Raw genomic sequence first — 25,857 nt, 5'->3', positions numbered from 1 at the left:
TAATAAAAATATTAATGCTTAAAATACATTGTTTAAAATTTCACCAGATCTTTTCTCTTCCTTCAAATAATCAATTCCTGTATCTTTAAACAATGTCCTGAGGTGCTTAAACTTAATTATAACAAATAAATAAATATAATACTTGTGTGTTTTCCTCAAGGAATTGGACAATACTGCAGGAGAAACTCATGAAACAGAGCTAGTGAACAACAGATACAACATGCTATATAGATGCTCTGCTTTTATGCTGATTTGCATTGAAATTCAGGCAGCGTTATCATCCAGAACAATATTTGTTAATACAAATTTTTATATATGCAACAGAGGAACTCACTGTCCGGGCTTATTAAGGCTGCAAACAACACTCTTTTCCATTTCTATAGTTAACTAACACCGGCCTTCTTGTGTTACTGTGACATCCCTATCCTTAATACATACATACAGTGGTGTAAATGAAGTTCTTTATGATTAAGAAATAAAAAACTCTAGATGGCCCTGTGTGGAAAAAGTGATTGCCCCCTAAACCTGATGACTGGTTGGGCCACCCTTAGCAGCAGCAACAACAGCTATTCAAGGATTTGCAATAACTGTCAATGCTGTGGAGGAATTTTGGCCCACTTACCATTATTGCTAATCCAACATCTATTTCTTTAGCATATTTTAAGTCATTTTTTGTCAGTTCAGGACTCTGCAACTTTACTTTTGTTTTTTGTAATTTTTTTTTTTACTGTGCTCCAAATGCTAATTATGTGCCAGTGGCTGCTGGAACACTAAATAGGCCAATAAGTCAGTGTTTTTGTATACGGCTTGTTACACTGCCTGAAGAGACCAAAACATTGATCAATTCAGGGATATGGTCACAGATCTAAGCGTAAAAACGTGAGCTGATCATTTAGTCGTGATGATCTAAACAGTTATTGAGCTCACTGTATCCCTTTAACATAACTTTGTTTTGAAAATGAAAGTCATTTCCTTTTCAGTGAGAAATGATAAGGAATTGCAGTTAATTGACTTGATGAGATGCAAGAGTTTTGTGCGTAGCTAAAGATGGAAAATAAGTGCATGAAAGTGGACTGTTAAAACAGCAGGCGTTGAAGTAGTCTGCTAAATTGAAGCCCATATTGGCGCATTGCAGCACTTGAAACAATAAGCAAGATCAGGGGCCTCTTCAAATATCCCAAGAGTGGAGCCACTTGACACTGTGGCTCTGCAGGGGCAAGAATCAGGGAGACCACTACACAAAAGCAAGTTTTATAGAAACATAAACAACAGCGTTAGCTGCTGACAGAGGTACCCCTCTTATTCTGTACACATACGCACATAAGCATTACTCACTATGGGATGGCAAGAAATGGAGCAGTTTCAGTGAAAGTGGGACAGCGGGTCTCCACTATGACCTGACTATATAGCAAAATAGGTGTGAGGGGGGACGACGACAAAAGAACCCAAATAAAAGAGCTCATAGCGTAAAGTACAGGAGATAGAGAGCTAGAAGTAAGAAAGAAGGTAGGAAGTAGGAAAAACAATGGAGACAACAACGAGGGATTTAATGATAGAGAGAGCAGTGAGAGAAGTAGAGAAAAGAAACGAAGGAGGTGAAAATGGGACAAAGGGCCAATTATTTATAACTGTGCGACAGGACAGGCGGCCCATCTGTGATTTGGTGTGTAGTGTAGTCGATGAAGCAAACACATGCGAAGCCATCAACAAACCACCGAGGATAAAGCACAACTAAAATGTTGTACATGTCTTGTTTTAAACAGTGTTATCATTTTGGTTGCCATAATCTGGCCCTTATGTGGTCCCGAGCAGAGATGTTTGTACTGTAACGTGTAGCGTGTGGTGTTGTTCCCTGATTAAACTCTTCACTCTTTATCAGGTTATTTTATTAAAAACCAAAACAAAAGAACAGATTATGTGCAGCATGTATGATTGTAGTGGGGATGAACTCTTGCAGCCAGGATTGTAAACATTTAATTTTTTTGAAACGGCTTAAAAATGTTAAAGAAATGTTAGTTCCTTTTAAACCTTTTGAATCATATTTGTATGGGTATAATAGATTGAAAAAACAGTGCAGGCAGATGGTGGTTAAGATTTAAGTAGCTGATTAAATTTAAGCAGCAAGACTAACTGAAGTGAAAAAGCTGCAAAGAAAGCTAGAATAAGCTGAAGTGGCAATTGAAATGGAGGAGCCAAAAAGGCAAACAAACAAAGACAAACATTTAAATGGCCTAAGACAAAGGAGCCAGATGTGGAAATCCACTGACTTCTGTTAAGTAAGACCCAAGTTTTTGCCTTAACTATATTCAGACCAATTATGCTTACATTCTGATCACCCTTCACCCCAGCCTTTGGAGCCAGGAAAAAACTCTGGACGTTGATGGGTCAGCAAAAGTGAATGCAGTAAAAGAAGTTCAGTTTGACAGTTTAAATATAAAAAACAAACAGCTTTAGCTCAAGAGAACATGCTGAAAGGAAGTGAAGTGTAATTTAATTTTTTTTCCATTCACAGCAGTTATCTCAAGTTGCCTGAGAAAATTATAGAAAAGAAATCCCGGGGATGTGGGAATCTGTCGTGACAAGTTGACATGGGGGAAAGAGAAGAATGGACAGAGGAGGATAGAGAAACAAGAAGCAGCATTGAATTTGATTCGTTAGAATTGACATATATAGAATTAGAGCAGAGGTGCCATCTCTGCCTTAAGCAGTGCAACCATAAGAGACATGACAGACATTACAGTGTGTAAAGAAAGTTCATCACCATGTTTGACTCAATACAAAAGGTTTCGGTTGATATGTTTTTGAATTTGTTGAAGGCTACTCTAGTATAGCTAGTTTCTTCTAGTAACCTCTGTGGGGCCATGGATGTCTCTCCCTTTGATTTTCTCTCTCCCTCCCTTTACCCTGGACCTTTTTTTTCCTCCTTTCATCTCTCTCTCTTTCTCTCTCTCTGTGCATCTCTGTTAGGTGGAGGAGTTTAAACAGGATCCTAGCCCCTCAAAGTGTCTGCACTCTGTATTCCATGTGGACACCGGAGATGAGGTTTACTTGCACGGCGACTACCACCACCTGCAGGTCAGCCAGCAAGCAGACAAGTGAAAAAATGGGGCAACTACCAAATGAAAAAAGAGCGTTTAAATTGAATTCTTCGTGCATACACCTGTGTGTTTGATGTGTGTGTGTTACCTAGGGGTTTTACTGTATATTGTAAAAAATGTAGAGTAAAATTTGCCACCCTGGTATTTTATTTTGTGTCACATATTTAATATAACTTTAGGAAAAAATGAGGTCAGAGAAGAAGGTCTGTAGTAAGTGAACCTTGCTAAAGATGAATGAACAACAGGATGAATAAAATAGACAATCAATCTCTTTGTGACAGGTTTTGTTTCAAGTGTTTTGAGTGGGGGGGGGGATTCCATTAAAATGTCTCATTTCCTCAGCCCCTCTGCCTGGCATGCATAGACGCTCAGAAAAATGACTTTCTCCGAGAAGTGCTTGTGCACTAAATTGGCACTAAAACGGCTTGTTCCTTTGTCAGTGGTATTAACAGAGGTCAGTTTGGTGTGTAGCATTTGAATGGAGAATGCATTTCTAGTGAAGGGTGGCCAATACATCAAGAGAGCTAGAGAGAGAGAGAGAAATCGAAATAAAGCTGCAAGGTTTGTTGCCTGTGAGGGGAGAAAAAGACATTCAAAAATGTAAAAGAGGTAACTTATTTATTGATTATTCTATTTTTTCCAGCAACTTCACCATTGTTGATGATTTCCAATGTCAAAAGTTTAATAGCTACTGTAAAGTCTGTCTCATTCTCTGCACTGTGTGAGAAATTGAAGACTAATTTATAAGTATGAAGTTATTATACGGTGTATGTGCAAATGATAGTAATTGCTTTGATGGCATCTTATCCACCCTACTTCCCTCTGTCACCTCTACAGATCGATGCCGTTTCTTTATTCCTGCTGTACTTGGTGGAGATGATCTGCTCTGGTCTGCAGATCATTTTCAACACCGACGAGGTAAACAAGGCGTTAAAATGACTGCGGTTTTCAATATTAGGATGTAAATGTCGGCCTGTTTATCGCTACATTTTCTAAACTGTGAAGCAGAGGCAAATAGTGTCAATCTCTGGTCTCACTTACTGTCAAGGTTAAATGTACTGATATGATTATAAACTGCATGAAAAATAACTACGGAGTTGTTACATTTTATCACTTTGTGGATTTTCCATGGTGCTGTGCATTTATGGCAATGTTGTATTTTAAAACATCTCACAGCTTCTCTAATCTTTGGAATTTTTTTTTTGTGAAATTCTGTATTTATTCTAAAATACACCACGATATAGTTTAAATGATCTAAGTAATCTGATGCTACCTTCTGAAGGTTGAGCTAGCTGCTGTAAAGTAAGACCAAAGGGTCTCTAAAGCCAGTTAGATATATCCTAAATCCCCTACAGATATCCTAGAGCTGACACAAATGCAGGATCAGGGGACAGTATCTCACTTTTATAGCTTGGCTCACATTTATGCTCTTGCTGAGCCGCTCAGTTGACTTTCAGCAGAGAAACGTTTAGATGATTTCATTGTGGAAGCTTAAATAGCCTCCTGAGAATCGAACCGGTAACGTTGTGTTTGGCAACACACCAGCCCTCTATTACTGTAAAGTTGAACGGTCTCTTGTAGTTTGATTTATCTGTTGGTGTCATTTTTTTTGCCTTTTTTATGTTTGGCTCTAAATAAAACAAGAAGGCAACTTGGCTGTTAAGTTTACACACTGTGCTGTTTATTATGTGGCCCGCAGGAGTATTTGGAACGTCATTAATTCTGTTAGTTTTTACAGCCTGCTCAGCTTTACTTACCGCCACAGAGCAGTGAAATTTGTGCCCCTGGTAAAGGAATCCATTTGTTTACTAAACTGAGCTTATCTTAAGAAAGTAAGGACATGGTGAAACGTTATACCACTAACCAATTAGTGAGCGTACACACACCTCCCAACCCAGTCATCTCTCATTTTTCTCCATTTCTTACTCTGAACAAAGCAAATTGACAATGTAACTTTTTTATGAGGGCAGTCCTGTTTGTGCAGCAACCTTAATTTGCATGGTTAAACAGTGCTTATTAGGTTGTGTAATACAAACCGAAGCACGCCTCCCCCAATCTCACATTAACAAACATCAGATGCACTGAGCATAAGGGTTTGAGATTAGCTTTCTCACTGAACACTGTTTGAAATGTGTTTCATTTGGACTAATCACATTATTAGAGTGTTTATTAGTTTGTTGTTGGCTGTCACTACTTGTGAAGTCCATCGGTGTCCACTTGACTGAGCTGGAAGCTGCATTGCAGTATATATATTTTTTCTTAGAGTGGCATAGAAAGGCTGATGCATGTCCTCTGAGAAGATACACTATCGACCTCCTCCCAGATGCCATTTTCAGTTTCATGCAGCATGAAATGGAGCGACTCATTAGCCAGTTTGTATGTCTGGGGTGCTTTTTTTTCACACAGGAGTATACGTGAGAGCTGCTGGCACATGGTAAAAGCAGAAGCACATGTAGTGTGCTTTTGCCAATGTGCCCACGTTCCCAAATAGTCAGCCCCCCGCCCCCGACAAAAAAAGGGAAAAAAAAAGCAGAACTGGCCTGGATGGTTTTCTAGCAGCAGGGAGGGGAGACAGAGGGACTCATTTGGCCGACGGGCAGTAACATTCATTAAGATACCATTAAGATACTAAAAAGTTCCCCTCGTTAATCACTCTGCTCATAAAACCCCCCAATAAGAGACCCGGCAAACACCTTTCCCTCTTTCCCAGCCTCATCTGCTTTGCCCCCTCTTTCTCTGCCCATCCTCACTGCCTGGCCTATTTAAGACCTGCACAGGTTCTGTCTTTCTCTTTCAGCTGTTTTACTCTCATCTCTCAATTCCCCTCCACCACTTTGTCATTTTAGATTAAATCTACCATCACTCAAGCACATACACCAGTGTGCTGGCACATTATATGTTTCACTTTTTAGTTAATTTTTTCCTATATGTATACTGTATAATTTTGCAGGAATCTGCGTGGGCCAGATGCTAGTTATAAGAAACATTTGAAATCGGCTAACTGCAATTTTAAACATTTCGATGCCGCTGTAATGTTTGGTGGAATCAACAACACTACTGATGAGTTTTTAGAGCATCTAAAGGGTGGCATTTGTTTTAGCTGGAATTTGTAAAGTGTGTTGATTTAGTGTCTTTATAGTTATGGGTAGCTGACAAGGCAATGAAGCTCTAGCTTCACGTACTGGTGCTCTATTCTTTTTAATTACAGTCTAGCCATAGGGTCAGTTTCACCTTGAGCATGGATTAGAAATCAGCTTTCTTTTTCACCGTAGTAACCTTTGTAATGAGAGAGTTATACTCATCACCCCAGATCAGTATCAAAGGTCATCTATCAATGGATCCAGACGTTCGTGTGTGTGTGTGTGTGTGTGTGTGTGTGTGTGTGTGTGTGTGTGTGTGCGTGCAGCTGCATTTTACGTTATGTACTGCGATTCCACTTTCTTTTTGGACACATCTTCTGTCTCTAGCCCCGTTTATGCATACATGGGCGTGTGTGTGTGTCAGTTGTCAGTATACTCTGTGTATGCAGGTTGCATAAACACAGTATGTTGCATTTTTTCCGAGTGTCCCATGTATGTTTGTTTTCTACATGCAGGTTTCCTTCATCCAGAACCTGGTTTTCTGTGTGGAAAGAGCATATAGGGTACCTGACTTTGGCATGTGGGAGAGAGGCAGCAAGTACAATAATGGCAGCACTGAACTGCATTCCAGGTCAGTAAAAAGAAAACACACAAAAACATTCTCTCCACACTCTCGTTTTTTTTTTTTTTTTTTAAACCTTACTTTTGCTTTTCTCTATACTTTTACCACTTTTGTAGTACTGGCCAGAATATGTCCTGTATGCAGGGTGCTGCAAAAGTCCTAAAACTCTTAAGTTACATACCTGAAATAAGGTCTGTGGGAAAGTTGTAACACCAGAAAAAAGATGTGAGAATGTATCAAAGATTCAAAATAAATGTTTTTAGAGCAAACCCATACTTCATGGGTTTGCAAACCCACTATATTTTACATGGTTAGCATGGTTGTCTCACAGCAAGAAGGTCCCGAGTTCACTTCCACCATCAGGCCGGGGTCTTTCTGAGTGGAGTTTGCATGTTCTCCCTGTGTTGCGTGGGTTCTCTCCAGGTACTTCACCGTCCTCCAACAGTCCGAAGACATGCAGTTTGTGGGGTTAGGTTAACTGGTGATTCTAAATTGCCCTTCGGTGTGAATTGTTGTCTGTCTCTATGTGTTAGCCCTGCGACAGTCTGGCAACTTGTCCAGGTTCTACCCTGGATCTCGCTTAAGACGGCTGGGATAGGCTCCAGCGCCACCTGCAGCCCTGAAATGGACAAAGGGAAGAGAATGGATGGATATATTTTACATATATTTAATATGCTAAATGTGTCACTTAAGAGTTGCCATTTTACACATCCACTCGTCTAATGCATTAGGATGCATTTGGAGTCATTTTTGTATGTATCTGATGAGTAGACCAATATCGAGTCACCTTCCACCACCTTGTCCACCCACACCTGAGGGAAATGCGTCACTCTTTAGCTGGTAAATTCTTCACTGTGCTCACCTTAGCTGCTCATGTTTTTTTTCTTTCCCCCCTTTTTTTTTTTTTTTTTAAATCTTAGCAGCTGTTGCTTTAAATTGGGGATTGAGCAGTGGGTGTAGCAGTAAACTGAGGTGCCTACTGATGAGTCACAAGAGAGAAACAATTGTTTTTTAAAAATGCAACAGTGCTTAAATGCTCCATGGGCCAAGAGAAACTATACCTTGATACTCTTCTAGTTTTATAAATACACCCGTTAAAACAGATCTTTTAGTTTTACTAAAGTATTACTTTGGTTTTCTTCTTACGCAACTGCAAATCATATTTGCCTGGGCCCATATTTGTTTCTGTCTCACTGTCGGTGAGTGCAGCACTTGGAAAAACAACAATGATGTAGAGTGTTCCATCTTCTTGAAATTAACTACAAAACCCCTAATTATTTCAGATTTTTAGTAATAGGGCTCTGAGTTTAGTTTATTTGTAATATCTATGTATTTTAATTCACTAGATTGTGAAATTCTAATGGTTTTTGCCAATGACTGTAGAAAACAGTCATTGGTTTTTGCTTATAGAGAAAACAACAGTAACTATAGCAAGAAGGACTCTTATCTATTCAATCTTCTTTTTCTTTCCTGTCCATATAAATAGATCAGCGCCAAACAATAAATGTAAAAACACTGTATTTCCTGCAGGAAGCAGCAGAAATGTGGGAACATGTAATGCTTTTCTTTATAATCAAGTCTATTTGATCTAGTGAGGTGTTTGTCGGGTCAGTGTGTACTGATGGAAATGTCAAATCAGCACAAGTTGGTAGCTAAAAAAAAATGTCAGTCAGCAAGTAAATAACCTATATTAAAAGAAAATGTAATGGACCAGCCATCTGAATGGTTAACCACCATGCAGATAAGGATTTGGAACAACCTGTTCAAACACCAGCACTGTTCTTAGCCCGTGTTGACTTTTTGTTACGTTTTCCCTAACTGATTTATCATCCAAGGTCAAACCGGCCTTCCTCTCCTCGCTCGGTTTCTTGATAAAGATCCTCAATTTCTGCTATTGCTTATCTCTGAAAAGCATGTCTTTCTTTCTTTCTCCAACAATCCAGAGCTATTGGCACCAGCCTGTCAAGATGTCCTCAAGAAAAGATAACAAATTCAGTGCATTGAGGAGTGCTGTGTCTTTTCGTGTTTCTATCTCTCCATGCCATGCTTTTGGATTCCCCCAGTTAATGAGTTGGCTTATATATGTACTTTTGTATTAATTACCATGGCGTATCCAAAAACGAAACAATTCAGAATGGCTCCATGGAAACACGATCTGTATAATAATCAAACTCCATATTAGAACCATTCCTCATCTGTCACGTCCGGCTTCGAAACACGAATATGGCTCTAAGCTCACAGGATTCACAATGGATCATTCCTGAGCAGTCGGTGGTTCTGTCAACTGCAGAATCACAATCACAATGAGTTTGTCCATTTTTAATCAAGTAAAGAAAAGTTGGTGTGTGTGGATCAATACTGAACCACTGTATGTAAACACACCTACTCTCAGAGTAGCAGAAGACTGTTGTACAGTCTGCAGCAATATTTTCATCATGCGAATCCTTATCTCCACCTGTCAACCGACATGGTTGCATCATCATTTTACTCTGGTCCTGATTCCAAGCATCACTTTTTTTAACACCCTGGGTTTCCACAAAGCTTTAAAGCATTCTATGTACATGTGAGGTACTGTCAGGATTTCTGACCACTGCTGTCAGTTTGCGCGTGTTTGTGTATCTCTGTGTGTTACACAAAACTACTTTCAGCAGAACTCTTTTAGAGGCTAAATTAGCCTCCCATCATCTGTACTAATGCTTTTTAATATGTCAGCACATCTACCACCAGTCAGTGGCAAGTTTCCTGCATTTTTTCCCTTTCTCCTCTCTGTTCTTTTCTAGGGAAATCTTGGTAGGGTAGAAAGGGAAACAAAATGACAGTAAAATTGATTCACATTTAGGCTGCATTGCAATCACAGTAGCCAGCCACTGTGAAATGCACTATGTTTTTTTTTTCTCTCCTCTCCATCATCCATTATCGAAAGTAGACCACAATCTCAGGAGCCTTCAGCTTTATTGAATCCTAACAGATAGCCATTTAAGATTCAAATGTGATTCAGAAGGCTTTCTGGTGAACTTTGGGGACTTTTGACATTTTCAAAACACATTTGGTTCACGTTGCATCATTTTTTCTGCTTTCTTAAGAATGAAAAATAATATATTCTTAAACTGATCAATGTTAGATTGAATTATACTTGCTTATTGTATGTTTTGGTGAAAGTTTGCAGTTTCTTTTCTTTTCAGCTCTGTGGGCCTTGCTAAAGCTGCACTGGAGGCCATCAATGGATTCAACCTGTTTGGAAACCAGGTATTTGATTCCCTGACTTCTTATACTTTGCCACCTCTTCCGAACTCACATTGATTTGTCTCCTGTTTAACTGTGCCACCAGGTAGTAGACTGCATTATAGCCCATTCAAATCTCCTCTGTACATCAAGAAGGTATCCTAGCTGGGTGCAATGTCACCCCGATGACCAGCCTGAATAGTAGAAAACTGCAGTTTATTTACAGGTAGACAGCATCAGTGTAATTAGTGCCGCTGTCACTGTAGCAAGATTGCTTCTCTGAGTGGACGATTGATCAGGAAAGTATGTTTGTGCATGTTTGTGTTTGTCTCAGCAAATTGTTTGTGCTTCTACAGACTGTGATCGATGGCCACAGTTGAATCAGGTTTCCCTCCAAATTTCAGAGGCTGTTTTTCTGTGTGCAAAGTCCATTAGTGGATATGTTTCTTATTTATTTATTTAATTTTTTTAGGAGAAGAAAACAGAGACATTCATTATACCTGCTAATGGATTGGAAAATGAAGCCTTCCACTTAGCAAGCTTCCTCTCTTATTATCTTTTCTTCTTATTTTCTTCACTCGGGTATTTGCCCAGAATGGTTTGTGTGGCAGTTCTCTCCATTTAAGCTTAGACTCTTTATCTTCTCATCGTATGGCTGTCGGGTATGACCGTAAAGTTGCTGTTTGTGTTTCTCTTCTGAACATCTGCAAAATAAAGGATTTAACTGTGCCTGAAAATGGATTTTGTCATTGAGCTCAAGCTTGTTGAAAGAATCAATTTATAGAGGTGGCTGCTTTATGGTCCATGCTGTATGGGGCTTCTGTACATGTGAGAGAATGAGTGTGCCTGTCTCTGCCGGTCTTGTGCCCCTTTGTGGGAATGCTACAAGCTTTCCAGTTGCTTATTAATGATCTCTATCAATCTTGATGTCCCAGCTGACGCTCAAGCACCAAATGTAGCTCCTTCCCCTCGATGCCCTAAACCGGAACATTCAGTACACTCTTAACTCTTCTATCATACTTTTGCACACTCTTGTGGCTGTATATCACAGTTAGCCTTTGTATTACATGGACAGACACGCATCCTTCAGTTTTGAAAAAGTCACACCCGACCCCTCACCACAGCCCCCTCAAAGTCACACTGAACGCATGATAGAAGCCTCTCGGTGTGACAAATTGAACTGGACGGATAAAATTGATCTCACATGAGGAGGATCCTTCAACTTTAAAGCCGGTCTTTAAATTCACAGTGCTGTTTACACACGGCTCTACAATCAAATCCCAACACATTCTAGTTTCTCTCAAGGGACTGTCACCTAATTCACACCGTGTCAAGAGCAGGGATAAAGCAGAGCCAAGCACATGCCTAACAAAGTCCAGTTTAATATATTTCTGTAAATTAAATGTATTTCATACATATATCAGTGCATAGAAAGTGGTGCCAAGTTAAAGTTCAAAGTAAATCATTATAGTGTCTTTAAAAAATGGGCTTTAAATAATTGACATTCAATCAATGTTCATAGCAGACCATAAAAAAACCCAATGACATCAGTGGTTTTTTTGAGAGGCGTGAGCCAAATCCTCACAGTAGGTGGAAGGATGGTTGTATTGAGAAAAACCTGAAAATAATTTATATTGACAGATATTTGCCTTCAAAGACTATCAAAGACTGCAGGTTATAGTCAACTTTTTTCTTTTTTTTTTTACTTCAGATCACTCATGAGGATGCATAGTGATAGATGCACAAGGAACAAGCAGTTCTTAGTTTTCTAAAATCAAAGTTGGTTTGAAGAAAACCTTAAAACAGCATCCACTGCTCAAAAAGGGTTGAGCTGTTGCACTGAAAGTATTCTACAGATTATGTCTTATCTTAACTCATTGCCTAGTTTTTTTTTTGTTTTTTTTTTATTGCTTAGTTCTGTTGGAAGAGATATTATGCTACAAATATACAGTGCATATTCAAACTTATTTTTTATTTTTTGTAAAAGAGGTAAATAGAAAAATGTAGTAGTTAAATCATGATAAGCTGGTTGGACTGTCTGCTTCTGCTTAAAAAATGTGACTAAATAAAAGAAGACAAAATGGCTCAAATCTAAAAGGCAAAAACACTCATTTTACATGCTTGCTTTGTGGGTTAGTGTTTTTATACGTTGCTTTTCTAACACTCTTGTTTTCTTATGTGGGTTTTTTCACTAACTTGCCACACAGCTGTCTACACTGGTGGCTAGCAATTCACTATGTATGCACTATGTAAATTTCTAGAGGAAAGCTTGCTGATTTGACTAAAAGCCTTGGCCAGATGTTTTTTTTTCTTTCTTTTTTTTTTTTTTTTTTTTTTTTTAGAAATAAAAAACGCGACATTGGCAATATTCATACATAATGCATCTGACTTGCGTTAGAAACTGCTTAGCAGTTTGGGGGAATTGCCCACTTGGTTTCATATAAGCACTGCTGATGGATGGATGGATGAAGTGCAGTGGACTGTTTTTTTTTTTCCTGAAAAATGGTTTGATTGCTTCCCTTACTGAGTAAAAAGCACAAAATGTTCCCCCCCTTCCTCTCGTGGAAGTGTTTAAGTGCTCTGGATGGACAAACTGCATCGTGGTAGTAGTGCTTCATTTTTGTACAGGGAGACTTTTAAAGTGATCGGATGACTAGCTGTTGTTTAAGCACTCCCACACTGCACTTCAATAACATGAGCAATCCAAATATATCTGCCTGGTTTTACAGCAAAACAGTGTTTTGATGTGTGGAGGTGTAATACCGGAGGCTTTGAAGCCAAATAATTTTAAGCATTTCCATATTTATGTATTTATTTTTATTTCTTTGGACAAATGGAGGACTTTGTGTATGTTTGTCGTTTTGCACGTATAGAGCTATATGTTACTGTGAAGCACAAATTGTTTAGCTGTAAATTGAATGCTTTTCTTTTATGCTGCAGGGCTGCTCATGGTCTGTGATATTTGTGGATCTGGATGCTCACAACAGGAACAGGCAAACCCTTTGCTCTCTACTACCCAGAGAGTCTCGCTCCCATGTGAGTACATCAATCAATTTATTGACTGTGTACATCTTCTAAATAATTTTAATAAAACAAAGAAAAGCATACAGATTTTACAAGTAACAAAAGGCAGAAACGACACAAAGCAATATGTGCAATAGAGCACTTCTAAAATTTGCAAAATATTATCAGCTTCATATCTTAAACATCTTGTAGAGCCATTCACTCTCAGAGTGCAGGCTTTTCCGTGGTTCCTAGAGTTTCCAAACGTAGAATGAACTTAAGTCAGTGCTTTCAACTATCAATCCCCGCTTCTGTGGAACCAGCTCACAGTTTGGAGTTGAGATACTGGCACCCTCATACTTCTACAATTAGGCTTAAAACATTTCTGTTTGATAAAGCTTGGGGTTGTAGTCAGGACTCTCTCTGGTAACCATTTCTTCTTCATTAAGCATTTTATTATATTTTTCTCTTCTCTTTTACCTCACCCCTAAACCCTTACCCTGGTTCTGCTGGAAGTCTCTTCCAGAGAAAGAGGGGGGTTCTTTCTTCCCACCATTGCTTGCTTCATAGGGGATCGTCTGATTGTTGTAGTTCTCACTCTAATTAGTTTTTACCTTACAATATGAAGTGCTCTGAGGTGTCTGTTCTTGCAAATTGAATCAAACTCAGTAAACTGAATTTCACTGAAGGCTTATGACAAATTGGTACATGGTCTTGGGATGACAATGTCAGTCCAGCACAGTGAGCACTTTGCATTTGCTCAATTTTTAAAATATTTAAACTATTAACTATTGTAGAGAAATGTTGAACCAGCATACAGGAATGTGCAGTCAGAGCAAAAAAACTCCCACAGTATTTTTATGATATCCGCCTTGCAGTGATCGTTAAAACAGTGATCAAGTAACCTTTCGTTTTGCTCTAAAATGCAACAATCTTTTAAAATAGTTTATTCAAAAATCAAGAATCTTATTTTTATTTCCTTTTTGTTATTTTGTCTAAATTGATCATATTAGAACTAGAATAAATATTAAAATATTGTTTAAATGTTGCATTTTGTCTGTGAGCTGATCTCTTTGTTCTTAGAAAAATATCCACAGTTTCACAGCATGACGCAAACGTTTCCCCCAACGCTCTTTTACGGTGTAGAGAAGCAGCTGTATGCATAGTCTCTACAAAATAGTAGCCTGTCACGCATATGTCAGATAAGGTTAATTACACACATCAAACAGACCACGCACTCATGTCAGTGTGTCAGTAGATATCAATTCAACAATGTATGTTCCTCACGGTGCAGTCATTACACTGCCCGTACCTGAGCTCTTGATCGTACACCACTGACAAGAAATGGCAAAAGTAAGAGCTGGATATAGAGATGCAGGGAGGTAAAGCTCAAAGAAGAAAGCGTGAGGAAAATCTTTCCTACTCGCCAACACTCGCAGGCACTTAAATCATTACAGCTGTGTGTGCGTGTGTGTGTGTCGAACTTGTAAGCCAGAATTGTCTAGTCACCAACAGCCTGGGAGGAAATTAGTGTAATTAGACGATCAGCAATGGCATTATAGACATAGGAGACTGACATTAAGAAGTCTGAAGGAGTGCAGGAGACGCCAACAATTGTCAGGATTGTGTCAAGATATGCAAAACATCAATATATTATCACTATGTCATGTAATATGTCAAAAGATTGAAATCCAGTATTCAATTCTAGACACATTCAATACCTGCACAGAGTGTGTTGCAAGCTGATATGATTTCTCAGCTGTAGCTGCTGAGGATGTTACCATGTAGATTAGGGTTGTAACAAGAAGTTGAAGAATATAAATGAATAGGACTAGAAAGAGCTACACCTGGCTCCTCTGTGAGCTGCAGAGATATGTGCAAAGTATAAAAAAGAAACGCGCTACAAAGGAGAGCAGCAGAAATCAAAACAGAACAGAAATCTGGTCCTTAAGCGTTCATAGCCACGTCCATGTCAGAGCGCTTGTCCCTGCAGTTATTTTATAGATTCCAGTGCTCAGACAGGATATGGAAAGGCTTTGATTTTTGGAATCTGCCGTCTATTAATAAACTTTAAATATTCATAGCTGTTTGCAGTGAAGCTATGCCCTGATAGATTTCATTTCCCTTGCTTAATAGAGTAAACCAAACAATAAAATGGGACTATTAGATGCTCAGTCACAGTGGTTTGTCAAGCCTGATAACAAGATTCATTCCTAACCATAGCCTGTATGTAAATGTAGTCAGTGCTGTAGTGTTTTATTTATAAACCGACACTTTCACTCTTAAACCGCTTATGGGCATTCACGCATGTTTAATAATTCTTTCTGTAGAATATATAGATGTACAATAAATTATCTTATTGGCTTCCCTCATTTTATACTCAGAAATTATGCAAAGTGACTGTGAGATGCAGTCATTGGGAAAAGTTTTGGTCCTTGTGGAATTTTCAAAATATTTCTCTGACCTAAAATGCCAGTGGATTTTTACACAAACACTAAATGTAGCTAAAAAAAAAAAAATATTTTAAAAAAAGAAGTAAAAATATCAGCCTGGAAATATATATTATATATAGCAAATGTGGCAAAAACATTTCACGTAGTTCATAATTGTTGTAAATCTTTTTGTTTGTCTCCGGCAGAACACAGATGCAGCTTTACTTCCAACCATCAGCTATCCTGCGTTTGCTGTTGATGATGATGCTCTTTACACTCAGACACTTGACAAGATTGTCCGCAAGCTCCGTGGCAAATATGGCTTCAAACGTTTCCTCCGTGACGGCTACCGCACCGCAAACGAAGACAAGAATCGCCGCTACTACAAACCTGCTGAAATGAAGGTTTGTACTCGTGTTTTTTCTCTATATTCTGTTCTTCTTTGGATTAAAGCCACAGTTTTTGTTTCATTTTAAATAGCTCGTTTGTATTTTGCCAATGCAAAGAAGAAATTATGGGGTATATTCCTAACGAAGATAATGTGATCCAAAATGTTTCTTGTTGTTCCAGGTTTTAATAAGATGGTCATTAGCGTAGCAGTTGAAATAAAAATTATATCTGTGAATAATATGCTTCAAATCTAGTAAATGGATTTTAAAAAAATTAACCCGACTTTCCATTAAAGAAAATGATCAGTTAGAGATTTACGAGCAGTGACATTTTAGAATTTTTAGACATCGAATAAATATATTGTGGTCCAGTGTGCTGACAGCTACACTTCTAGTCCTTTTGTCATGGTTTGTGATTCTTGTTGAGTATTTTCTTTAGCAATTTTCTCTTTTGTTATTCCTAATCTGTTTTTGCTTTTTCTTTTTTCATTTTACCTCCTTTCTATTATTTTTATCTCTTTTAAAATTGTCTGCGCTGTTCTTATCACCTCTGTTTAATCTGCCTCACATGTTCCATAGCAGCTAATTATTCACAGAATTAAAGGATGATACTTTGCTGCTTCAGAACTATCTTACCTCTTTGTTGGTAAAGTGCTGGAAACATCTTGGTGAGCCAGTCCAGTTTGAATTGAACCTTAAGGTGCATACCTTGACTATAACAAACAATTGAGTTACTGTTGTCTTATTGTTAGCTCTAATTAGTTTGGTCATTCACCTCAGACTTCATTCACCACCCCCCCCCCCCCCCCCCCCCCAAGAGAACTGATGTATATGCAATATTTCTTCTCTTTTTGGAACACTCTTTGTAAGTCATGGAGATGTAGATCAGCAGTTTCTGAAAGTCTTAGGCCAGCCCATCTGGCACCAAAAACCATGCCATGTTCAGAATCACTTAAATCACCATTCTTCCCCATACAGATGCTCAGTTTGAGCTGCAGGATGCCTAAGTGTGTTGCATTACTGCCATGTGATTGGCTGATTAGCTATTTTCATTAGTGAGCAATTTAGCAGCTGAACAAAATGACGAGTGTATGTGTGCGTGCGTGTAAAATATAGGTTTTCTATAACTGAGTTGAACTCAATTGCCAGTAACCACAAGCACAGCTAGCAATGCATAACATGTGGAAAAGTTCAGCTTGAAAGTGCTTGACATTTCAAAAGTTTTCGAAATTCATAATCCTCCAAAGGTTTCATCCTTTTATGATAATGCTAAGAGATCTGCCTGCGACTTAGCCTCTCCCATTCCACGCATCCTAATCCCCCAGGTATTTCACCCTAAATCTTAGCGTGCATGTGTGTGGGTGCGCTGGGTATGCAGCTGAGTTGTTCCTTATCAGTGTGTATGCTCATGCATATACACCTATGTGAATGACCGGGCATTCATTGTCCTTTAGTGAATCGCCTGTGATCCTGGCCAAATGACAGTGCAGTCACTTTAGAAGCATACCATGAGTGAATCGCAGGCTGGACTCTTAATACTAAACAAATCATTACTTTACCTGGAGAGCTAGCCTGCTAGAATTAATGAGCTCAGAGAGGCGTTAGGTAAGAAAGCAGAGATCTGTGAGTTTAGACAGATGCTGGAGTTTCTGTTAGGCAGTGAAACACTAACAGACTGTTTCAAAAGGCCTAATCAGTTGTACCTAGTAGGGATGTATGTAATCAAAGAGTCACCTGACAGTAATTTGATTCCTTAATTACATTCATGATTCATTAAAAAGGATAGTCATCACTTTGTAGTGACAAAAGGTGACTTTTCTGTCTGAAAGGTGAGGCTGAGAAAAAAAGATTTAAAAAGGCACTGATGATGGAAGTGCTTGCTTGATATGTCAGAGTGGGCACTCATGGGGCTCCAACTCTGAACCACTTTGAAATGAGCTTTGTTTAATCCTGCGGCTAATAGGATACAAAGACTAAGAATTATCAAACAATATTTAATGCCTCAGTTCCTTCAGGCTCCGTCCTGCCCTTAGTTCGACCAGCAGGCAGTCAGATTTGTTGTGGAAGACACTCTGGCCAGTTAACGTTTCATAATGTAAAAACCCAATTAATTTTTTCATTCATTAATTTTTTTTATTAATGAATTAAAAAAAGTGATTTGCCAGTTTCAGAATCCTCGCTGATTAATAGTGTTACAAATATAGTCGAAAAGCAATACCGTGAGTAAAATGTTACCTCTTTTGAGTCATAAGCCACCTCACAACAAAATGAAATGCTTTGAGTGTGTCTGACACAGTTTGCGTTTTATCTGGAGGAAAGAAATCACAGGTAGGCCGGGTTCCCCTGCAGAAGACATTGACTAAAGTTGTTGTTGGTGTTTAAGAGAGAATTCACAGCAGGGCAGGCGTCTGTGCTCCCTGTCTGTTTACCATTGACAGAGAGCAGCGGCAGCAGCCTGTGTGATAGACAGTTTTACCAATCAGTCGAGCTGCTCAAGCACAAAACACCAGGGATCCCTGTCTGTTTACAGCCTCAACGGGCCAAAAGGCACAGGCCTCACTGGGTGACTGCCTCAGCTCTCCTGTTCTCTCGTACTCTCTCCCCCCCGCCACCAAATACACCCCTCCCCTGCTTCTCTATCTCTTTATGCACTTGCCTTTCTTTTTTCCTTCCTCTCTATAACCCACCTGATAGCTGCTATTGCTTCCCGTCTTTGGTGAAATATACACCTCGAGACCTGCAGATCTACATAATCACAGAGTGCCGACATTTAAAGAAGCACATTAATACAGACATGAGTATCCGCTCAGTGAAAAGCACCTTCTAAGTGTGTTTGTACGAGCATGTGTGCCAGCTCAGCCAGGCATTTGTTATTGCATTAGGATGTCTCTGTTATCTTCCATCAGCGCAGAGATTATTGAAAAAGATAAGGTACAAAGATAGTCAGAACTAATTACTTTTATAGATAGAGGGACTAAAATGCAGACACACACGGACATATGCACACATGCATTTTGTATCGATGGATTTTTTTAAAGAGGCTAATAAAATTCTGCAGACTATTTGATCTTTTTACAAACTGACCTTTATTATTTTTAGTGTTTTTCCAAATTCGGTAACTAAAGGTGGGTTATTGTGTAGGGACAGTGTTTTGAGTTGATCCTCTTTAATTAAGCACTGAATTACTAAAGTGAATAATTGTCTGCTTAGCTTTATTGTCTATTGTAAATGTGACTTGTAATTGAATGGCTTAAGATTTTTGTTCGTTTGTTTGTGCATGGGTGCTTGTGTAAGATACAGTGCAAATACAGTAGATGAAGTGTGCAAGATTCAGAGAAAAATCCAGGAAGTGATGGTGTGAATTCAAGTGTTTATTTAGGGAACTTTTGTCTAGCTGCTGCCACTTGGTGCTTTTGATTTATTCACATTCATTTGACAGCAATGTGTTTATGAGCTGACAGGTTTAATTAAATAAATAAAATAAAAAACTGAATAAATTGGCCAAATAAGAGGAAGCAAGGAGGGAAAAACACTGAATGGTTTGACAAGTATAAAAAATGATAGAAATCATATGCCATGGCCTACAAAGTCACTAGTTCTTACTTGTGGGAAGAGGCATGGGTTACATTTTGCAGTGGATTTGTCAAAACAGCAACTGAGTTAATCTTTTAGAAAAAATTATGTTCATCTTAAATTAGACAAATGTGTGCCGAGGGTTTTGAAGTTGTTTTGGAGGCTAAAGGAAGCCGAACATCTTACTGAAATGACTTGGGTTGGTCTGTTCCAGGCAACATGAGAGCTGTCAATCAAACTTTGTTGCACACTAAACAGCTGGACCACAACCAAGCAATCTGCTGCATGTCTGGCGTGAGAAAGTGAATCAGTCAAAGGATTCTGATTTGTGATTTAGTATGAATACACAAGCAGAACTATCTACTATAAAATTCATGTATTTAATGTGAGCCAAAGCTCCCATATTTATAAATAGTTTGAATTAAAAGAAATTATAGGATTAGAGGCAAAACCCTTAACACTCGGTCAACTATTGTGGTGGGATCAGGTGGCTCAGTTATGCTATGGTGACATTGTGCTGATGCATTTTGGCTTCACTTGACCTTTTAGAGGGAAGGGTCACTGCAAAATCACCTTTCTTCTGTGATGGAGCGGTTCTGTCATGATGGGAGTGGTCATTGAACTACAATGAATTTGAGTATCACGCGTTATGGCCTTCACAGTCACCAGATCAGTCTCCACCACCATCATTAAAACATCCAAAAACAAAAATGTTTTGGAAGAACATGCCTCTAACAAGCTTTCAGAAACTTGAATAAAAACCTTAAAGGGTATATTGAAGCTTATTTGTGGCCTGACTAAATATGTATGATAGCTTGCAGTCCCATTTGTAACACATGGTATAGTTTATTGATTGGATTTTTGTTTGGACTTTATACTTTCAACTTTAGGTTATATAAAACTCCTGTGAACCTCACATTCTAAAATGTCAAGAAGAACTCGACCAGAACTAAAAGGCAACATCCATCCATCCTCATCCGCTTTATCCGAGGCCGGGTCGCGGGGGCAGCAGCCTAAGCAAACAATGTCTTTTTTTTTTAACTTAAGCACACAGCGAGTAGGTATTTATATTGTTAAACATACATTGTAATTCTCTTGTCTTTGTTATACTGAGTGAAATCTGACAAATCTTTGATATTGAAGGTCTGAGTTCACAGGCAACATGGCAGTGTTTTTTGCCACAGTGTCATTTTCTGAGCGCTGCTCTTAAGTGTTTGTTGTTGCTAGGTTACAAATAATACCTTATTTCATGTTAGGTTGTAAAAGACTGAAAGCCAAGATTTTGATTATTCAGTGATAGAGAAGTGACACTGAGTCCTCAGTAAAACTAAACTCCGACTTTCTCTGTGTTTTTCCATCTATGTGTCTGTCTATTGTAAACATACTAAACTTTCACACCTCTAGATGTCCTCCTCAAAACAAACAGCCAAGTTTTTGAATTAGAAAAAAAATGACCTTGTAAAGGATCAGTAATATTTCTCTCTATACTGACAGGTTTCATTCAGAATGTCACATCCTTTATATTTTTTCTCTGTGCCATACTGTTCCATATTCAGTGCTGCTCAAATTCAGCTTTAAAGCTCCTGCGCCTCTCTTCTCTTTGTGAAATGAAAAAAGCAATAATTCCTCCCCTCTCTTCCTCTCTCTGTCTTTCTCCAGCTTTTTGATGGGATCGAGTGCGAGTTTCCCATATTTTTCATCTACATGATGATTGACGGTAAGCCTTGTTCTATCCATTGCTGCTGTTATGGTGCCTCAAGTGGGTCATTGCCATGGTATAAGACAGACTTATAGCGCTTTACAGGAAATTACATTTTTCTCTGGTTTTAGAGGACATGGATACACACTTTTTTTTCTTTTTTTTAAATTTGTTAGTGACCCAAAGTAAATGGTCAGAAATAAATGAAAGACTCTAGTTTTTCCTAAGCATTTCTTTCTTCCTTTTTAAAAAAAAAAAAAAAAAAAAAATCTAATAGCCCCTTTGCCTCTCTATATGCCACAGATTTTTCTTAAGACTAACAGACAACCTGCAGGGCCTGTTGCTCTATATGAAGCTATTCATCTTTATTGGCTCTGCTCAAAAGAAAAAAGGCAGTTAAACTGATCCAGATGGATACATCAATAACCAACAAGCCTCTACAATGAAATGCTCTTAAAAAAATCTTGTATACCTAGGAAGATTTTTATTGACAGTGCTTCACCATTTTTCAGTATTGTAAAACTATTTTATTAGGGTAACTTTGCCTGACTGATGCAGTTAACAGTTAGATGTGAAAAAGCATTTTCAATGTTTTATAGTGTGTGTGTGTGTGTGTGTGTGTGTGTGTGTGTGTGTGTGTGTGTGTGTGTGTGTGTGTGTGTGTGTGTGTGTGTGTGTGTGTGTGTTTGTTGTAGGGGTCTTCAGAGGAAATAAGGCCCAGGTCAAAGAATACCAGGAACTCCTTGAACCCATCATCTTTCAGTCGTATGAGGGTGAGTAACCACATAAAAGCCAACATGCACCCACACACATGCAGTGACCGCTGAATGAGGAAAACCGTGAACTCCTGAACACAAACATATATGATATTATCTCATCTGGCCTGTCAATATAGTTCTTTTTAATACTTTTGATTCTGTTCTCTCCCCTTCCGGCAGCGACAAACTTTCTCTTATTAAATCAGTTTTACATATTCATACACCACATACCAAGGTTCACAAGAGTGATGCATCCAAGTGAACTCAACCTTCCCTGTGAGCTAAACAGCCTGGCTCATGCATTCACCGGTACACATTGATGTGAGAGGACACAGTTAAATGATGAGGATGTCAAGAGCTGGGTGTTTCTATTCATCTATTCATAAAAGAAATTGAAATAATTGGAGTGCAGAAAGGATAATGATGTGAAACAGAGCTGACTTAAGTTACCCTGAATGTCTCTGCAGAGCTCTTTGTACTGGTTCTGTATAAATTAACAAAACTCCTGAAGTTAATTGGCTGGGTTTTAGAGGAGAACACAAAGGGAGTGTTTTCTGTTTTACTGTTAAATACTTATTAAAAGTGTAAATCCACCAATGGATTTTGTACTGTCAGAAGCTGCTATTGTATCTTCTTTTGCTGGTTTGCCTGACCTCCCAGGAGTCAGGGGCTCCTATTGTTTTGATAATACATAAAGCACATGCAGGGTTCAGCTATTGAAGACATGCTAATATATTGTGATGAGTGAGTGAGGACGGTGGTGGGGTCCTCAACTACAGTTGTGCTAGCCTTGAAGTAAGCATTTATATTATTTATTTAGTATTAGTATTTATATTATACACTGCAGGTCTTAATGCTCAATTCTGATTTTTTTTGATCAAATCTGATTTTTTTTGTCTGATTGTTCACACTACAAATAAAATGTGACAGCAAACGTGCTCTAGTGTGAACCCTCAAAGCGGCCCGCATGCGCAAAAGAAGACGTCACACACAACGCGCTCTGTTTAGACCCAGACCAGACAGTATTGTTTGACTGATGGCCGTTAATATAAAGACTTGTTTCGGACTTTACGTTTCCCAATTTTGCTTTAAGTTATAAAGTTATTTTGTTATTTAGATATGGCCTAATAATGATCCTTATTGCTGTTTTAGAGAGGAGCAGTGCTATAAAGGATAGTTGCAGATTTCTGTCAGAATCTGCAGATTATACAGTACAAATAAAATGTTCACGTTTCTCCAACGCTGTCTTCCCAACAGTTTCACTAACATCTACACTGGATGACCAGGAAGCATTCACGATGTCTTCTCCGGCGCTGATAATTGGCGTCTGTCTTGTGTCAGTGACGTAAAAGACGGATTTAATGCGACATGACCATTCAAACAGCAGTCGCTTTCTAAAACATCAGATATGTATCGGATTCAGGACCACATACTAGAGTGACCCAGGTCGGATTTGAAAATATCGGATTTGTGCCGTTCACACTGTCATACCATGATCGGATATGGGCCGCATAGGGTCAGAAAAGTCGGATTTGATACGCTTTCACCTGCAGTGTGAACGTAGCCTAAGAGTGGGCACAAAAAGATTTAGTGTTCTTATCTGTAGGTCCAGTTACAACCACTATGTGTGAAATATCCTGCTAAAGTGCTAAACTTAGATGGTTAACATGGTAAGCCCCATACTGCTAAAGAGAATTTTTAGTAGCATTAGCCAAGTTTTTGAATTAAGCTAAAAGTACAGGGGTGTCTCACGTAGCCATTTATAATTATCTGATTTTATTTATTTATTTATTTGTTTTTTAATAATAACAAAATAAAATAAAACTTAGTTTGGGAACAAATTGAAAAATACGCTTTAAAGTTATTTGCCTATATCGCAGCTGTGCCTCAGGAGTTACTGGTTGTCCACCAGTTGGAAGGTTGGTAGTTTAAATCCAGGCTCCTCCAGTCTGCAAAGTGTCCACAGGGAAGATAATGAACCCCAAATTGTTTCTAGTCCATCTAAATTCAAATACCAGGTTTTTTTTTATTAAAGTCCAGGTACACACAAAGGCTTCAGTAGAAACTGCATAAGAGTCATGTGTTTAAACATGCTAAGATGTAAAGGTGATCTTAAGTACAGCAGTGGTTCAAAGGTTAAACTCAGCATCTGTACTGCTGTATGATTTGTTGCTATTATCCCTGTGTGCCACCAGTGCAAAGTTACTGAAGTACATAGTTTTTGTACTATGTAAGAAGTAAAGATTATTTTTGCTTAGTCTTATGCACATAGAGCTTACACTTCTCGTTTCTCGTGCCAGGCCACGCTATAATCCCCAAGTACTACTATGTACCGGCTGACTTTGTGGAGGCGGAGCAGAACAAGCATGGGAGCCAGAAGCGTTTCCCTAGCAACTCTGGCCGTGATGGGAAAGTCTTCCTGTGGGGTCAGGCCCTGTACAACATTGCCAAGCTACTGGGTATGTCTGTGCGTCTGTGTGCTTAGTATGTCGACTTGAATTGATGCATTCATTCACTGTACTCTGACATTAATCTGCAAGTTCACGATTAACTTAAAACTAATATGTTTTCAATAGTTTTTCATTATGAATTATTTTTTGTAACTGTAGCTTAATACGTGTCTCACAATAATCCAAGGACCAAGTGTTTATGTGGGGTTTGTTTTCATTAAGTCTTTATGCGTTTACACTTAGTTACTTGTCAATAGTCGTGCGTCAGTATCCCACAGTATTCCCTACATTTTAATGGTATTCATATCTACCTTTTGTGGTATGTTTGTGTACATTCACTTTTCAGTGGATGAGCTGATCAGTCCCAAAGATATTGATCCAATTCATCGCTATGTGCCACGACAGGACCAGCGCAATGTCAGTATGCGGTACTCCAACCAGGTAAGCTCTGATGTAACTCTATCTGACGATCATCTGTCATCTACAGGCGTTTATTATCAGTACAACATCGGATGCAAGTGCTGAAGTGTTGTAAACTTATACTACCCCCCTGTAAATATGGCTGAAATCAAAGCATTTAAGAGCTTTTAGCCTATGAAGTAATTGCATCTTACACATGATGACAATCCTAATTGTTAGTTTATTCTAGATGTCAAGTAGCTGTAAGTGGAATTTTGCTGTAGATGCAGAAAGTGGGCAGCAAGTGGATTGCTCACTCTGCATTTAAAAAAAAGAAAGAAAGAAAAGGACTTCTATATTTGTAATTTCTATCAACTGGGAGGGGAGTAAAAGGAGTGGAAATGTTAGCAGTTGTAATGAAAAATCAAAAGCTGATTGCTGATTGGAATACACTATATATAATAATAAGAATGTCTCCAGTGGTGATGGTGTTCTCTGCTAGCAGCTTCTCCTCTTGTTTAAAAGTCTACATTTATTCAAATTTAAAACAGATATTTCGATTTTATGATTCTTATCAGGCTTATATCTGGATTCTTTATATAAGCTGCTCCAGGGTTATTCCTGGCATTTTAGATCAACAAACACCTGCATCAGAGGTACATAAACAAAAAGGTGGTAGGTGGGTGGAGGTGGTATTTAAAAAGGCGAGGTCCTCACTAAAGCCACTCTTGTTCCATGCCCACGTATTCACTTTTCAAATCTGGCTGGATTTATATATATTTTTTCCAGAACAATGACAATTGATGATACTGAACAAAACTATTGAGTGTAACTCAGACTAGCTAGAAACACAGTTCTTCACCGCACAGTGTTTAGAGTCTTTTTTTTTTTACATGGTTTCAAAATGCAGATATACTGTTTGTGCTCTGGAGTTTGCCTAGTCACATGTGTTACTGAAAACGAGATATCTAAACTGAGCCACACTGTTTCAGTATCAGCGATCTTAGAAATAACCAGGAAATTGTGGGAGAACCATAACTTATCAGAGTTCTACAGATCTTCACTTGCTGATGTTAAGTTTCATATTTCAGGAGGATTACATAAGCTATGACCTCACCTATTGTGCAGTTGC

The 25,857-nt window shown here is 38.6% G+C and overlaps 1 protein-coding gene across 3 annotated transcripts in view; it reads left to right on the top strand.

Annotated features, from left to right (window-relative positions):
- phkb (phosphorylase kinase, beta) overlaps positions 1-25,857 on the top strand; it is a 101,708-nt gene that overhangs the window by 30,000 nt on the left and 45,851 nt on the right. For all 3 annotated transcript variants that reach the window (XM_085292197.1, XM_085292280.1, XM_085292369.1), the window contains 10 exons: positions 2,968-3,075; positions 3,936-4,016; positions 6,694-6,809; positions 9,983-10,046; positions 12,963-13,058; positions 15,664-15,861; positions 21,079-21,136; positions 21,814-21,891; positions 24,177-24,335; positions 24,673-24,767. In XM_085292197.1, the coding sequence (XP_085148323.1) occupies positions 2,968-3,075; positions 3,936-4,016; positions 6,694-6,809; positions 9,983-10,046; positions 12,963-13,058; positions 15,664-15,861; positions 21,079-21,136; positions 21,814-21,891; positions 24,177-24,335; positions 24,673-24,767 (1,053 nt within the window). The remainder of the gene's footprint in view (positions 1-2,967; positions 3,076-3,935; positions 4,017-6,693; positions 6,810-9,982; positions 10,047-12,962; positions 13,059-15,663; positions 15,862-21,078; positions 21,137-21,813; positions 21,892-24,176; positions 24,336-24,672; positions 24,768-25,857) is intronic.

Source organism: Mchenga conophoros, linkage group LG1, assembly GCF_057382185.1.
Source record: "Mchenga conophoros isolate Kocher_MC1m ecotype Shallow Benthic linkage group LG1, M_conophoros_male_GT1.1, whole genome shotgun sequence".
Classification (NCBI taxonomy): Eukaryota; Metazoa; Chordata; class Actinopteri; order Cichliformes; family Cichlidae; genus Mchenga; species Mchenga conophoros.
Note: the sequence above shows the minus strand (reverse complement) of the source record. Positions and strands in the feature narration are given on the sequence as shown.